This window comes from Myotis nattereri (genome assembly GCF_964212035.1).
Source record: "Myotis nattereri genome assembly, chromosome: 13".
Taxonomy (NCBI): domain Eukaryota; kingdom Metazoa; phylum Chordata; class Mammalia; order Chiroptera; family Vespertilionidae; genus Myotis; species Myotis nattereri.
This window is the reverse complement of record NC_138088.1, coordinates 51,788,990-51,802,601: the sequence shown is the minus strand read 5'-3', so window position 1 is coordinate 51,802,601 and position 13,612 is coordinate 51,788,990. Positions and strand designations below refer to the sequence as shown.

Sequence of the window (13,612 nt, the reverse complement as noted above, 5' to 3'; positions counted from 1 at the left end):
CAATAAAAATAGAAAAATAAAAAAGAAATCAGGGACCCAAATACTTAGCTTGTGCTACAACACAGTGTGTGAATCTGCAGGTGGCTTCCAGGCCTTACTATGTGCAAGGAAAAAGGGTGAGGCTGCCACATGGGGATGCCAGGTTCAGCCAGGCTGCTCGAGAAGGTCTCTTATTATCTTAGAATCCTTCTTCGAAGCCATCTCTGGGTAGCCGCGTCTTCTCGACCCCCCTCCAGTTCCTCCCCCCCCCTTTTTTTTTTATCGTGAACTCTGAGGCAGGCGTGTTGTTTTTAGGGTGTGTGTAAATAGTCAAAGCTGGGCCGGGAGCTGAAATATTAATAGACCGTCCATTTTATAAGAGAGTCAGAGGCGCAGTCAGATCTTTGGGGAACCCGCATCTTGCTTTCTGACTTACCTGCGATTGTACTGTGCAGCGCAACAAAAGGCGAGTTGAAAGAGCGCTCCCCACTTCATCTTGCTTCTGAAAGGAGCAAGGCCCGGCTGTGAAGAGGCCCTGTAGGATTATTCCCTCTAACTTAGAAATTTATCCAATTTTCTCTGTTCTTCATCAGAGTGGAAGGCATAAGCTTTGCAGGTATAGACTGAAAGATCGCGCTCTAAAAAGCAGTGTGGTTGACACGGGGTTTTGAAACCTGCTCCTGAACCCGAGTGATGTCTCCTGCATCAGTTGGGAAGCAGAGTGGGATTTGCACGGGGGCATTCACCAGCAGACAGTACATCAGAGACGGACCCTCTTTGAGGCCGGCTGCGAGGGCCCCTGTGAATCCTGAAATGAAAGGGAACTAACAAGGCTGCAAGGCCGGTCTCCGGAGCGATATTTTTGCGTTACGGCAGAGCTGATGTCTAAATTAGAGGAATGCTATCAACTTTGTTTAGATCCAAATTTTAGATTTCCTCAGAGGGTCTTTTTCCATCTTTAAAAATGCCTAATAGCCATAAAGCGAAGAAGAGAAGCGTGCATGCGCAGTCTCACCGTCGGTGGTGGTGGGCAGATCAAGGCATAGCAGTAAGGTTAAGGCTTTCGGAACCCCTCACCAGACCCATTGTCTTAACGCACTGCTTCGTTTCTCCCAGGAATGATGCTGCAGTTTTAATCTTCTGAGTCCTTAAAAAAAAAAGGGGGGGAAAGCCTTAGCCCGTTTTTTGTAATATAAGCACATCATGACTAACAGTGGGAGGAGGAGGTAAACTGAGGCACAGAAAGGTTAAAATGGCTTGCACACAAGTCTAAAGATACATTTAGGCGGTTGTATCTGAGTTTGGTCCTGTTTTTAGAGTCCTGCTCTCATGGTCCCCTCCACTCCGCCCACTACCACAAGGGAATAAAACACGTGGCGAATAGAGTAGCCTTTGCCCCCAAATACTCTCCAGTGTTTTTTTGTTGTTGTTTGTTTTTTTGTTTGTTTTTGTTTGTTTGAGCACAGAGTGGTTGCTATGAACTCCAGGCATCAGAGAGAGAAACTGAGTCACGTCTTGGACCAAGTGACTTGGTCCAAGTCACAGCAGGTTGGACCCGGAGCTCCGAGCACTTTTATCATGGGGAGTGCGAAAGTGTTTCCCCGTTGAGGCAGTTGGTCAGTCACGTGACTGCCAGAATGAAACAGCATCCTGGGCTGGTGCTCGGGCTGGAGCACGTCTCAGCCCTTCCTTTACTAGGACATTCCCACAGGTCTTCATCCTCCGCTTCCGGTCCTGCCATCACGCTGGCGGGTTCTGGTTGTGTCTTACGCACGATGCACTATTTAATCCCTGGCAGAGTGCACACATTCAAACACCTTCGCTTAACATCATGCAGAATGCACTCCGCGTGCAGGTGTCGCGATGCTGTGATGGAGTGTCATGACCAAAGCCCCCACAGGCTCAGACCTCCCTGATGAAATGTTCTTCTTTCCGCAGTTCCGCTACAAGTCAGACCTGATGGGCATGAGGGGCACAGGATGGCTGGCGCTGAGCTCCCCGCAGATAGAGAGTGCAAAGAAGGCTGGAGAGCTCATCAGCGAGGTACCACCCACCTGCCTCTACTGCGACTACAGCCTAACCCTAACCTCCTTCTGCAGAGGGAACCTATTTGGGGGGGGGGGTGCGGTTCCCAAGAGAGCCCCATGGCCACTGAACGCCCAGTATTCTTCCAGGGCCATTTGCAGCCAAATCCCAAAATGGAACAAGCTTTCTCTCCAAGTGAATTCTTTGCTGAGGAGTTAAAGACACGTTCAGATTGGGTGGTGAAAGATGGAAGATGCATTAACAGCAGTTCTCAACCTGTGGGTTGCCACCTCTTTGGCGGTCAAACAACCCTTTCACAGGGGTCGCCGAAGACCATCCTGCCTATCAGATATTTACATGACGATTCATCACAGTAGCAACATTACAGTTATGAAGTAGCAACGAAAACAACTTTATGGTTCGGTCACAACATGAGGAACTGTATTTAAAGGGCCAGAAGGTTGAGAACCACTGCATTAGAAGGCTCTCAATAGATAGATTGTGAACAATATAATCTAAACGGGCCCATCGTTTTCATCGTTTTCATGGGGCAGGGCACAGAATTTACCACTCACCTTCTCAGTTTACTCAGGGTGTCCAGGGTTTCTCTGATTGCAGGTGTTCAAAGATGCACAGGGATAGTTTCATTAACTGAACTCTCACCATTTAAAAAAAATTTTTAATTGATTTTTTAGAGAGAGAGGAAGGGAGAGGGATAGAGAGATAGAAACATTGATCGGCTGCCTCCTGCACTCCCCCTACTGGGGATCGAGCCCGAAACCTGGGCATGTGTCCTGAACGGGAATCAAACTGGTGACCTCTTGGTTCATGGGTCGATGCTCAACCACTGAGCCACACCGGCCTGGCTGAACTCCCACCGCTTATTTTAATGGCCGGGGATTCTTGCCCTGGGATCCCCTCCAGGGTGCTGCATCCAGAAAAATGCCTGACATTCAACTGTTACGTGGGTATCTTTGCCTCCTTTTTACAGACCAAGTACCGGAAAAAACCAGACAGTCTCAAGTTCACCTCAGTGGTCGACTCCCCGGACCTGGTTCATGCCAAGAACAGCTACCTGCACTGCAGTGAGGTGGGTGTTTTCTCGTCACTCCTTCCAGGCTCACGGCACTGGGTGGGTCGTGAGCTCAGTGGTCAGTGCTGAGCAGCACAGGCTCCCCAAAGGATGGCTGTGTGTGAAAAACCTGCTTGCTACCCGGATGATCTCGGGCCAGTAACTTCATCGCTTCCAACCGCGGTCCCTTTATTAGAAAGAAAGGGAATGACAACACCCATTTCATAGGATGAAGTGAGTTAAATGAGGATTAAATAAAAGCACATGAAGCTTTTAGCGCGCATCTGGAACATAGGAAGTCCTCAGTAAATGTTCCTTATGGTTTGATTCATAACTGTAACAATAATAATACTAAGTATTATTGATGATCCCTTACCAGATACTAAATCAGATACAGTGGGGCCTTGACTTATGAGTGTCCCGACTAACAAGTTTTTTGAGATACCAGCTGTCTCTCGGCCAATTTTTTGCATTGAGTTGATAGAGTAATTTGAACTTAGAGTAATTTGAGTTAACAAGCTCCTTAACGAACTCCTTAACGAGCTCGGTCTTGGAACGAATTAAACTCGTAAGTCAAGGCGCCACTGTATATCCTTTTTTTAAATTGATTTTAGAGAGAGGGAGAGAGAGAGAGACATCGATGTGAGAGAGAAACATTGATAGGCTGCCTCTTGTACATGCTCCAATCTGGGATCGAACCCACAACCTTTTTGGTATATGGGACGATGCTCCAACCAGTTGACCCACCCAGCCAGCTAGGGCGATCAGATCCATCTTACTTATTGATAGATGGTAATGGAATTATCAGCTTAACACAACCCAGGTAGAAAAGAACAGCTATATTAAAAGCTTCTTTCTGCTTTACTGTCTGTATGAGTTAGCCCCATTTCCTCGCTCCTGCATTTATTTCAAAGAATAGGAAGTAAAATGTTATTTCTCCGAAAGTGTCAGAGGTTTCAGTTCTGTACACACAGTGACAAAGCTGTGCCAGCCTCCCTCGGAATCTGAATGCTCTCCCGCACACGTTGGCAAAGCCCGCAGTGAATTTGGGGAAGGATCAGAATATTAAGTATTAAATTCTCCTCCTGAAGCATAGATGGGACTCCAGTGCTTCTTGAAATTGTTTGCAAGTCTTAAAGTGCTGCTCTAAACGTAACAGCTAAGATAAAGAGTGAGCTTTAAAACTGTGTCTTTCCGGGACCCTGAAAACTATGGAAACTTCACTTTTCTGAGCACATGTTAAAGTATCCTACATAATAAAAACCTAATATGCAAATTGTCCCCTCAACCAGGAGTTCAACCAGAGGGCAGGGCCTGCTGGCCCCGCCCCAGCCAGCAGCAGCAGGCAGCTGGGGGAAGGAAGGCCCCTTGGTAGCAGCAGCTGCTAGGGACCCTACCAGTGCATGAATTTTTTGCACTGGGCCTCTAGTTTTAGAATGAAAAGACTAATTAGTTCTTGTGTCACCTTGAGGCATCTTATTATGAGTAAAAAGCTTGAATGCTGTTCAGCTGCAAAGATTCTCCGAAGTAGCCACACTCTTGACACTGTTTGTAAAGCACACGGTGGGGCCCACAGGATGCTGGTGGAGTGGCCCATTTGGAGCAGAGCTTGAGGAATATTTTAAACAGGGTCTGTTTCAAAGCAGCCACCCCACCTGGCCCTGACCACGTGGGCCCTCCCTCCCTACCTGGGTGGCTTCTGAGGGATGCTGTCTACCTGCAGGCTGGGCTGTGTCCCTGCGATGGGCACTCGAGCAGGAGGGGCAGGAGCAGAGAGCAGCCTGCTCCTCACCTGTGCGTTCAGCAGGTGGAGTTCTACATTGACCGTGAACCTGTCTTACCTGCAGCGCCTGTACAGGTCGTGGGATGCGGAATCCCTGCACAGATTCACCCTGATCCCCGACCACCCCGACTTCATCAGAGCCCGCCTCAACGCGCTGCACCTGAGCGATGTGAGTGAGCCGGCCATCCATGGGGGCCGGGTGAGAGGGTTGCCTGTTTCTGTCAGATTATCCAAAGTGGCTTTTATTTGTTAAAAACGAAAGTCCTAGAGAGGAAGACGTAGGAGAAAAGGAACGCTGCACTGAGAGTGGGATTTGAGTCACTTTCCCTGCTGGGCCTGTTTCCTCAGCTGTGAAATGGGAATGGAGCCGAGCTAATGATGCCTGTGGTTCCTCCCAGCTCTCACATTCTGGTTCTGGGCATGGCTGCAAAGACCTCGGTGTGTGCTGGGTTACAGCCAGAGGAGTGGGCCCCATCAGGCGTGGACACCTGCTCTCTCTGGTTCCTGGACACCCCTCCGTAGCCATTCAGAGGGTGACCTTGGAGAAACGGTGGCTCTTCCTCACCCTGCAGTTTGGAAAGTTGCTGCCATTGTGGCCCATCAGGCGCAAATACAATTTGCTCCTTTGTGCATGGGGCTGTGGCCTCCACACTCCAGTTTCCCTTGGATGTGTGCCCTTTGCGTGCATAACCAAGATGCTGTTTCCTAAACCCAGGCTTGTTGTTGGCGGGGGGTTGGAGGCCCTTGGTTGTAATAGAATAGGCGGCCGCTCGGCCAGCAAAGCTGTGATCCTGGGATAACAGGTAGTGAGGCGGCAGAATCAAAAGACGCTGTCAGATCAGAATAACACGGGCTGAGTGTGTCGGCCTGGGGCTGCGGCGGGCCTCCCAGCGTCGGCCATTCTCCCCTCCCTGGCCTGGCCATTGTGTCCTGGGGCTCCGTGCAGAAGAACAGCTGCTACCGGTCGCCCCAGAGGTGGCCGCCTTGCAGGGGTTGGCGAGGCGCCTTCTAGTTAGCGTGTACGAGAGTTTGTTGCATTTGTAAAGCCCTGTGGGATCCCACGCAGCGAATGTGATGGTGCTTTGTAAATAGGAGTCATTATGACCATCTGAGGCTTTGGAGGGATGCACGCGGGATAATTTTAGAACAGCAGCTCTGGTGGGCTGACCTCCATCTGGGGAAGCGGGGCCTCCCCCTTCTGCAGAGCTGGAACAAAACATCCGTCTCATTAACGCTTCGAGGATGGGGGAGGCCAGGCCTCCGTTGCGAGGGACCACTGGAGGCCCACACAGCCCTAGAGACGGGGATAGGACTGACTGCCAGTCCACGTGGGGCCCAGCTTAAAGAGGACAGCCACCCCGGGCTGGCGACGGACGCGTCTTTCCTCTCACGGGAGATGTCCATCTATAGAGTCCTGGAGCTGAAATTAGCCACCGGGGCATGCGGATGTGGAGAACTCACGGACCTCTTTTGAAAGAGCACTTCTTCGGGGCGTGCGGAATACACACAATTGGATCAAGTGCTGTGTGCGGAGGCTGTGGAGGGAAAGTGACCTTCCTGGGCAAAGAAAGCCATTGAGATGTGTCAGGCAGCCGAAATAACTAAAAATCAAATGGCTGTAATGTGTGAGGATGAGGACAAAACTGTGCCCACTGTGATAAAGAAGAGGAACGCCCAGGGTTCCAAATCAAAGGGGCTGCGGAATCTAAAGACTCCCAGTGGCAAGGCAAAAACCTCAACAGAATCAAAAACTCGGGGAGGAAGTGATGACCATCAGGCACATAGTATCCAGGGAGCAGTGACCAGGAGGAAGGGGGCCGGGGCCTCGAGGAGAACCCCCATCTGGGTCACGTGCTCTCGTTGACCCTCCGTTACAGAGACTCAGAAGCTGGGGTGCACTGCACACCAAACTGGGGTGATGTTGGGGTTGGATGCTGTCATTACCCAGCCCAGGTCTCGTGTGGACCAGGCTCTTGAATTAGGAAGACCCTGACTGTTCCCTCTCCAGGAAATGATCAGGGTTTGACTCAATTTGCTGGGATATTTGTGGGACCCCTTCTATATGGCTCCCCTTCCTGCCTGCTAAACTCAACAGTGACCCAGTAAATCCAATCATGTGGGCCTCTGTGTGAGATCCACCGATTAGGTGGTGACCCCAGGGATGATCGGTTCTGTATTTCAAGACCCTTGAACATAGTAGGCTTTTGGCTCCCGGTTTGTAGTGGTAGATGTTGGGGCTGGAGGCTAAGACGCAGGAGAAGATGGGCAGCAGGACACGGGAATGATAAGACCCATCAGGCTTGGCCCAGGCCCTTCGCGGTCCCCTCTGGTTCCAGTTGTAGAGTGGGTGAGGTTTTTATCTTTTTATCTACCACTGCTCCTTTGTCCGTTCTCCCTCGCCCCTCCTCCCCCCATTAGTCCCCTACAGAACAGAGCCCCGGCCTTGAGCTCTGTTTCCAGGTGACAAAAGTGAGGTTCTTAAGGGCGCCCTGACCTGCTGTGGCTCACAGAGCGAGCCAGCTACCGGCCCGCTCTGGGGCTGTCACTTTGTCAAATGCTGGTGATGAGCCTCTCCCGCTGTCTCCCTTCCCTGTGGCCGAATAAAGGACAGAGCCTCCACGGGCATCTCCAGATGACTCCTTTCACAGAGCCGTTGCCTTATGCATCCGCTACATGAAGGCACAGGCGATGGTGATGCCTCTGTCCGTGATGCGGGTCTACCTGGGGACCCAGGGGCTGTGATTCCCGGCTCCTGGAGGGGGTGTGAGAACGACTTGAAAAGGAGGAAAATGAAAGAGGAAGATGTGAGATCCACAGGTCAGGGACTCAGTCAGGCTCTTGACAATCAATTTAATTCAGGTGAAGGCTCTTCCCTCGCTCAGTGCAGCCACCAAGGGAGCATATGGGATGCAGCATAATGGGGTGACATGACATCAGAAGTAGCCGAGGGCGCCTGGGAAGTCAGTGGAGCTAATGAACATGGGGACCAGGACCCGAGGAGCAGCACCTCCTGCTGTGGGAAGAAACAGCTCTTGATCTTTGAGTTCCGGCATCTAGAAGCTGCAAACCTGCGTCCCTGAATGTGAGAGCAGACATGGGAGGGAGGGGGCGGGGGCCTCTGATACCAACGGAGTGTGGCCAGTGGGCCAGACCCACAGACCCTAAGACTCACAAGGGCAGCCCCTGGCACTCAGGTTGCACTTGGAGCTGGAGCCCATGGTGGCCAGTCCCAGCAGTCCCAGAGCAGAGGAGGTCCCGGATGGGCTTGGGGCCATGGGCTCTGCCATTCTGGGCACCATCAAGGCGAGGGTTTGTGCTTAGAAACTGCCCTGCTGAGAACCAGCCACATGGCAGACAGGGAGTGACACCTGCTCATTCACTCACTTTGTTCTCCTTGTCTAGAAAGTCTACAGGAACTCTTGGGAGCAGACTCGGGCTGGCGGCTACGACTTCAGGCTGGACGCCATCCCGTTCCAGACTGCCCGGGCGTCCAGGGAGATCGCCAGTGATGTAAGGCCTTGTGTTCTGTCTCGCCTCTGTGACCAATAGGTCTTACTCTGGTTTTCCCAGTCCTGTTGACAGGCAAACCACCAGGAACCAAAACTGAACAAGTGGTTCACGTGAGAGGAAGAAATAGGCTTTACTTCTGAGAAGTCCATTAACACGTGATTCATTTGTTGAGCTGCAGTAAAGGGACTTCTTTCAGCTGAAGTGCAGTATGATGGGGTTGGAAGAGATTGGTTTTCCCCCTTCATTGACTTGAGTTAAGGTCCTGGCTCAGTCATTTAGGAATTAGCTCTAAGGCAGCGGTTCTCAACCTTCCTAATGCCACGACCCTTGAATACAGTTCCTCATATTGGGGTGAATCCCAACCATAAAATTATTTTCGTTGCTACTTCATAACTGTAATTTTGCTACTGTTATGAATCATAATGTAAATATCTGATATGCGGATGTATTTTCACTGTTACAAATTGAACATAATTAAAGCATAGTGATTAATCACAAAAACGATATGTAATCATGTATGTGTTTTCCGATGGTCTTAGGTGACCCCTGTGAAAGGGTCGTTCGACCCCCAAAGGGGTCGCGACCCACAGGTTGAGAACTGCTGCTCTAAGGTCTTGGGCGAGTTGCTTAAATTCTCTGAACTCTAATTGTTACATTTATGAAATAGAGATCTAACACTTGTCTACTAGGATGGATGTAGGAATGAAAACATTAGAGCGTCATGCCCATAGCAGGTGTCCAAACATGGCAGCTGTTACGATGGAAGAGGAAGCATCGTGGTTAGATATGCATCATCTGTGGATGGCTTGGTACTGGTCCACAATGAGATACATACAGAAATCAAGAGCAAGCATTTAGAAAGATGTTTAACAATTAGACATGTGACATCCAGGCATGTGACCTGTGGACTCATTTTGTTGAGCAGGGGGGAGGCCAGTTTGGGTGTTTTTAAATCCACGTGGTACCACTGTGCACTAATTACATCCAGTAGGACCATATATTTGATGAATTGCATATTGAAAAAGCAAATTGAAATGAATGTGGTCCCTTATATAGAGAGTTTGAGGAGCACTGGACTGGATCCCTGAAAGATGGAAAGAATCAGAGGCAGAGTGGCTGCTGAGAGAATGGGTACATTTCTCTTCCATGGGATTGTGAATTACAGCAGCAGTAATACTCGTAGCCACCACTCAGTGCCAGACATGAAGCTAACCCTCCATGTCATGGAATCTTCTCCATGTCCCATAGGGTGGAAGTTCATTCTCCCATTTTTTTTTTTTTGTTAAATATTTTTATTGCATTCAGAGAGGAAAGGAGAGGGAGAGAGAGAGAGATAGAAACATCAATGATGAGAGAGCATCCTTGATTGGCTGCCTCTGGCACGCTCCTACTGGGGATCGAGCCCACAACCCGGGCATGTGCCCTCGACTGAAATCAAACCTAGGACCCTTCAGTCCGCAGGCCAACGCTCTATCCACTGAGCCAAACCAGCTAGGGCCATTCTCCCATTTTTATCAGATGGGGACACTGAGGCTCAGAGAGACTCAGTAACTGGCCCAAGGCCACACAGCTAGAAGGTAGCAGAGGGCCACACAGATGGTAAGTCTACTTGAATCCAAAGCTGTGCCCTTGACTCACTGTAGAATTCCTGCTGAGAATCCGTGGGGAGAGGTGGGTACTCATGACCCATCTCTGCTCTTCTGACCTGCAGTTTCGGTACAGAGAGGCCTTCCTGCGGGACCGGGGCCTGCAGATCGGGTACCGCAGCATCGACGACGACCCAAGGATGAGGCATTTCCTCAGCGTCGGCAAGCTCCAGAGTGACAATGAGTACAAGAAGGACTTTGCTAAGAATCGGTCCCGGTTCCACAGCCGCCCAGACCAGCCCGGCTTCCTCCAGGCCAAGCGGAGCCAGCAGCTGGCCAGCGACGTGTGCTACAGGCAGCCCTTGCCCCAGCCCACCTGCGACCCGGAGCAGCTGGGCCTGAAGCACGCACAGAGGGCCCACCAGCTGCAGAGTGATGTGAGCTGCCCCACCCGCCTGGCCGAGGCTCTTCAAAGGGGTGGCTCCAACCCCACATTCAGGCTCCATCTGCGAGCAGCCAGGCTGAGATAGAACCCGGGATGCCTGATACATTAGTTCCCGAAGAAGCAATAACAATAACTGCTCTTTATCCAGTCCTTACTGTGGGCCAGGCTGCGGTGCCAAATGCTTTCCAAGCGTTGTGTCCTGTAGTCCTCCCAATAACCCCATTATTGCCCCATTTTACAGAGGAGGGACCTGAGGATTCGAGAAGTTAAGTAACTTACTCAAGATCCCGTGGCAAGCAAGTGGCAGACCCGGGACATGAACCCCTTTGGCTTGATGTGAGAGCCCACGCTCTTGATTGCTATGCCAAACTCTTTCCAGGGGATCTTAGTAGTTACCTAACCCAGCCCTTGCCCTTTTCTCTCTGGGAGGAAACCGAAGCCCAGAGAAGGGAAGTGACTTGTCTAAGGCCACAGAGCAAGGTAAGGTAGGAGCTTGGACTTGAACCCCGTCTCCCCATCCACCGCCCCCATTGTGCTCCCGTCACTTGAAACGGGTGGGGAGCGTCTGGCCCACAGGCCACATAAAGGCCGAGACATCATTTGGTCTGGCCCTGCCAAGGCATTAGGGGTGAGTTAATTAAATGTGTGACCAAATAGAGCGGGCTAATCTTTAAGTTGATAACTTTGTATGGCCCACGAATGATGTTATAAATATCCACATGGCTCTTCGCAGAAAAAAGGTTTCCACCCTGAGAAAGATGCAAGGGACAGCGACAAGCTGGCCGGGCTCACAGCACGTTGGGTCAGGGAGCTCCTGCTTTAGATAAGTTTGCTCTCCTTGCTTTACTGACAACACATTTTCCATCTCACGCTCACCTTTAAGCCTCTCCACCCCATGCCCAAACCATCCCCAAGCCTGCTGACACATTCCTCTGATTTCCCTTTCCCCCCCAAGGTCAAGTACAAATCAGACTTGAACCTGACCAGAGGTATTGGCTGGACCCCTCCTGGCTCCTACAAAGTGGAGATGGCTCGGCGGGCTGCAGAACTGGCCAACGCAAGGGGCCTGGCTCTCCAGGGGGCTTATGTAAGTAGCAACGGGCAAACCCGGCTTGCAAGGCCACGGGGAAGGGCAAGCTCACCTTTCCTTTTTCAGACTTTATTTTTGGCCAAAGGTCAGCTGGCTCTAAAGAGTATGAGATGCAGCTCGAGCAAGGTGCCTAATTCCATGGGTCCGAGGTGACCAGACGGATGACACCTGGGTTAAACTTCCTGCAGGGTTTTCTCTGAAGCCGCAGCCATTAGTTCTGCGGAGACGAACCTGCTGGGGCCGCATCAGTCCTGGGCCACGGCGGCCTGGGCTGGGCTGCCTGCTTGCTCATTACGTTCCCACAAAGGGTCAGGGACTTGCTGGCTACACCAGTCTGGGTTTTGAACCCTCCTTTGTTCAGAAGAAAGACAGCGCATCTAAATGAGAGATTGGCTTTGCTTCCTCCTTGTTCTTGCCTTGAGGATCCTTTCTCTGGAGAGAGGGTGGTGGAGGGGAAAAGTAAGGGCGGGCGGACGTGTTAAATGCTCCAGGGGCCTCTTAGACAGCTCATCCTAAAGGAGCCGGCTGGAAGCTTCGTTTGGACTCATGGAGGTGTGTTTGGTTTCTGCAGCGGGGGGCAGAGGCTGTGGAGCCCAGAGATCATCTGAGGGCGGATGTGAACCCAGATGCCACTGAGATTCTGCACGTCAAGAGGAGGAAGGTGCTGCCGTTGTGAGCAAGTGGGTCTACCCAGGATTCTCGGGAGAGAAGCTGGAGAGGAAGCTTGCACGCCAGCGACAGGCCTAGTGGCTTCAGCTGGGGTGAGCCGTGCAACGGTACACCAGCCATGCCCTGGTCACCTTTATTAAAGTAACAAGTCTGTGAAAGCAGATGGAGAATGCGGTCTTTTGTGGTCCTCTAGCTGCTACCTAGAAGTGGACGGCTTGTTCTGTTGGGGGCCTTGAGCGTCTCCGATGAGGCATACAGATGCCAAGGGTCACCCACCGATGTGGAACGTTGAGAGATCCCACATTGGCAAATGTCCGAGGTGGAGGCAGTCAGTGAACCGTGATTTTCTAGAAGGTGCCATGGTGTGAAGGGAAGCAAGCACAATATATTTAGGGCTGATTCTGTCATTTCCCGACTGACTCAGGAGGGAGCCTGATGATGGTGAAGATGTTGGTCCGGGACGCCCCAGGCCGGGAAGCTGTTGTCTCTGCTTAGAGCACGGACACTTCGCCGTGTGCATCCTGGAGGCTCCCAGGGTTGTCCGTTGCTGCCCACGAGGCCTCGCCTGGTCTGGGTGATCAGGAAGAGGGGCTCTGAGGTTCGGAAGGCACCTTAGAAGCCAGTCTCCCTTTGGATGGTGGCTTTGATCCAATTCAGGAACTTGGTAACTTGGGTGTAGACCCCTGGCTTCTTCCCACATTCCTCACCCCAGCTCACTATCCCGTAGACATAGTAGGTCCCGTCCTTCTCACAGGTCAGAGGGCCTCCAGAGTCACCCTGGGGGGAAAGATTCGGGTTCAGCTCTGTGAACAGAATGCATTAGGAGACACCCCACCTCCCATGAGGGGATGGCAGCGGGGGATGGCGTGGGCCCACGGGAAAGCAGTGACGAGACTTCCTGGGCCTCATGAGACCCAAGGCTCTGAAGCAAATACCAGCCCCTCCCTGGGTCAGGGAGGGCCTGGCTGAGGGGCACGGGGCCAGGCCACAGTGCTGTGGTCACAGCCTCATATCCAGATGCCATCATGGCTCTCAGTAACACAGGTATTACTATCGAGAGTTCTCAGGGGCCCTCGACTCCTCATTCCAGCAGGGCCTGGGGTGGGGGTGGGGTGCCCTGTTAGGACAGAGCCCTTCCAGGACCCACGGGGCACACACAGGGTAGAAGGGCGGGTCTCAGAGGCGCATGGCTCAGACATCCAGCATGCTTTATGGGGTTAGATCTTCCGGGTTCCAAATCAGGCCCTACCTCCTGCTAGCCAGCTGGGCCTCCATGAACGGTGGTTAGCAACAGAACACTCCCCCCACCCCCAGGATTTTTGTGAAGATTTAATGTTTGTAAAGCACATAGAACAATGCCGGGTTTATATCAAACCCCACACCCCCAAGGAAAGCGGCGAGGAGGAGGATGGCTCTCAACCACACAGCACTGCTTACACTCTCCAACTGTGTA

The 13,612-nt window shown here is 51.7% G+C and overlaps 2 protein-coding genes across 6 annotated transcripts in view; one reads left to right on the top strand and one right to left on the bottom strand.

Moving 5' to 3' along the window:
- Positions 1-12,325, top strand: part of NRAP (nebulin related anchoring protein) — a 64,889-nt gene extending 52,564 nt beyond the window's left edge. For all 4 annotated transcript variants that reach the window (XM_081104711.1, XM_081104710.1, XM_081104709.1 and 1 more), the window contains 7 exons: positions 1,918-2,022; positions 2,996-3,094; positions 4,924-5,028; positions 8,262-8,369; positions 10,081-10,392; positions 11,356-11,487; positions 12,062-12,325. In XM_081104711.1, coding sequence (XP_080960837.1) covers positions 1,918-2,022; positions 2,996-3,094; positions 4,924-5,028; positions 8,262-8,369; positions 10,081-10,392; positions 11,356-11,487; positions 12,062-12,166 — 966 coding nt within the window. In that variant the 3' untranslated portion in view covers positions 12,167-12,325. The remainder of the gene's footprint in view (positions 1-1,917; positions 2,023-2,995; positions 3,095-4,923; positions 5,029-8,261; positions 8,370-10,080; positions 10,393-11,355; positions 11,488-12,061) is intronic.
- A 446-nt stretch (positions 12,326-12,771) lies between these two features.
- The window catches only part of HABP2 (hyaluronan binding protein 2), a gene marked incomplete at both ends in the record, with an annotated part of 31,636 nt that continues 30,795 nt past the window's right edge, over positions 12,772-13,612 (bottom strand). For both annotated transcript variants that reach the window (XM_081105124.1, XM_081105125.1), the window contains one exon: positions 12,772-12,936. In XM_081105124.1, coding sequence (XP_080961250.1) covers positions 12,772-12,936 — 165 coding nt within the window. The remainder of the gene's footprint in view (positions 12,937-13,612) is intronic.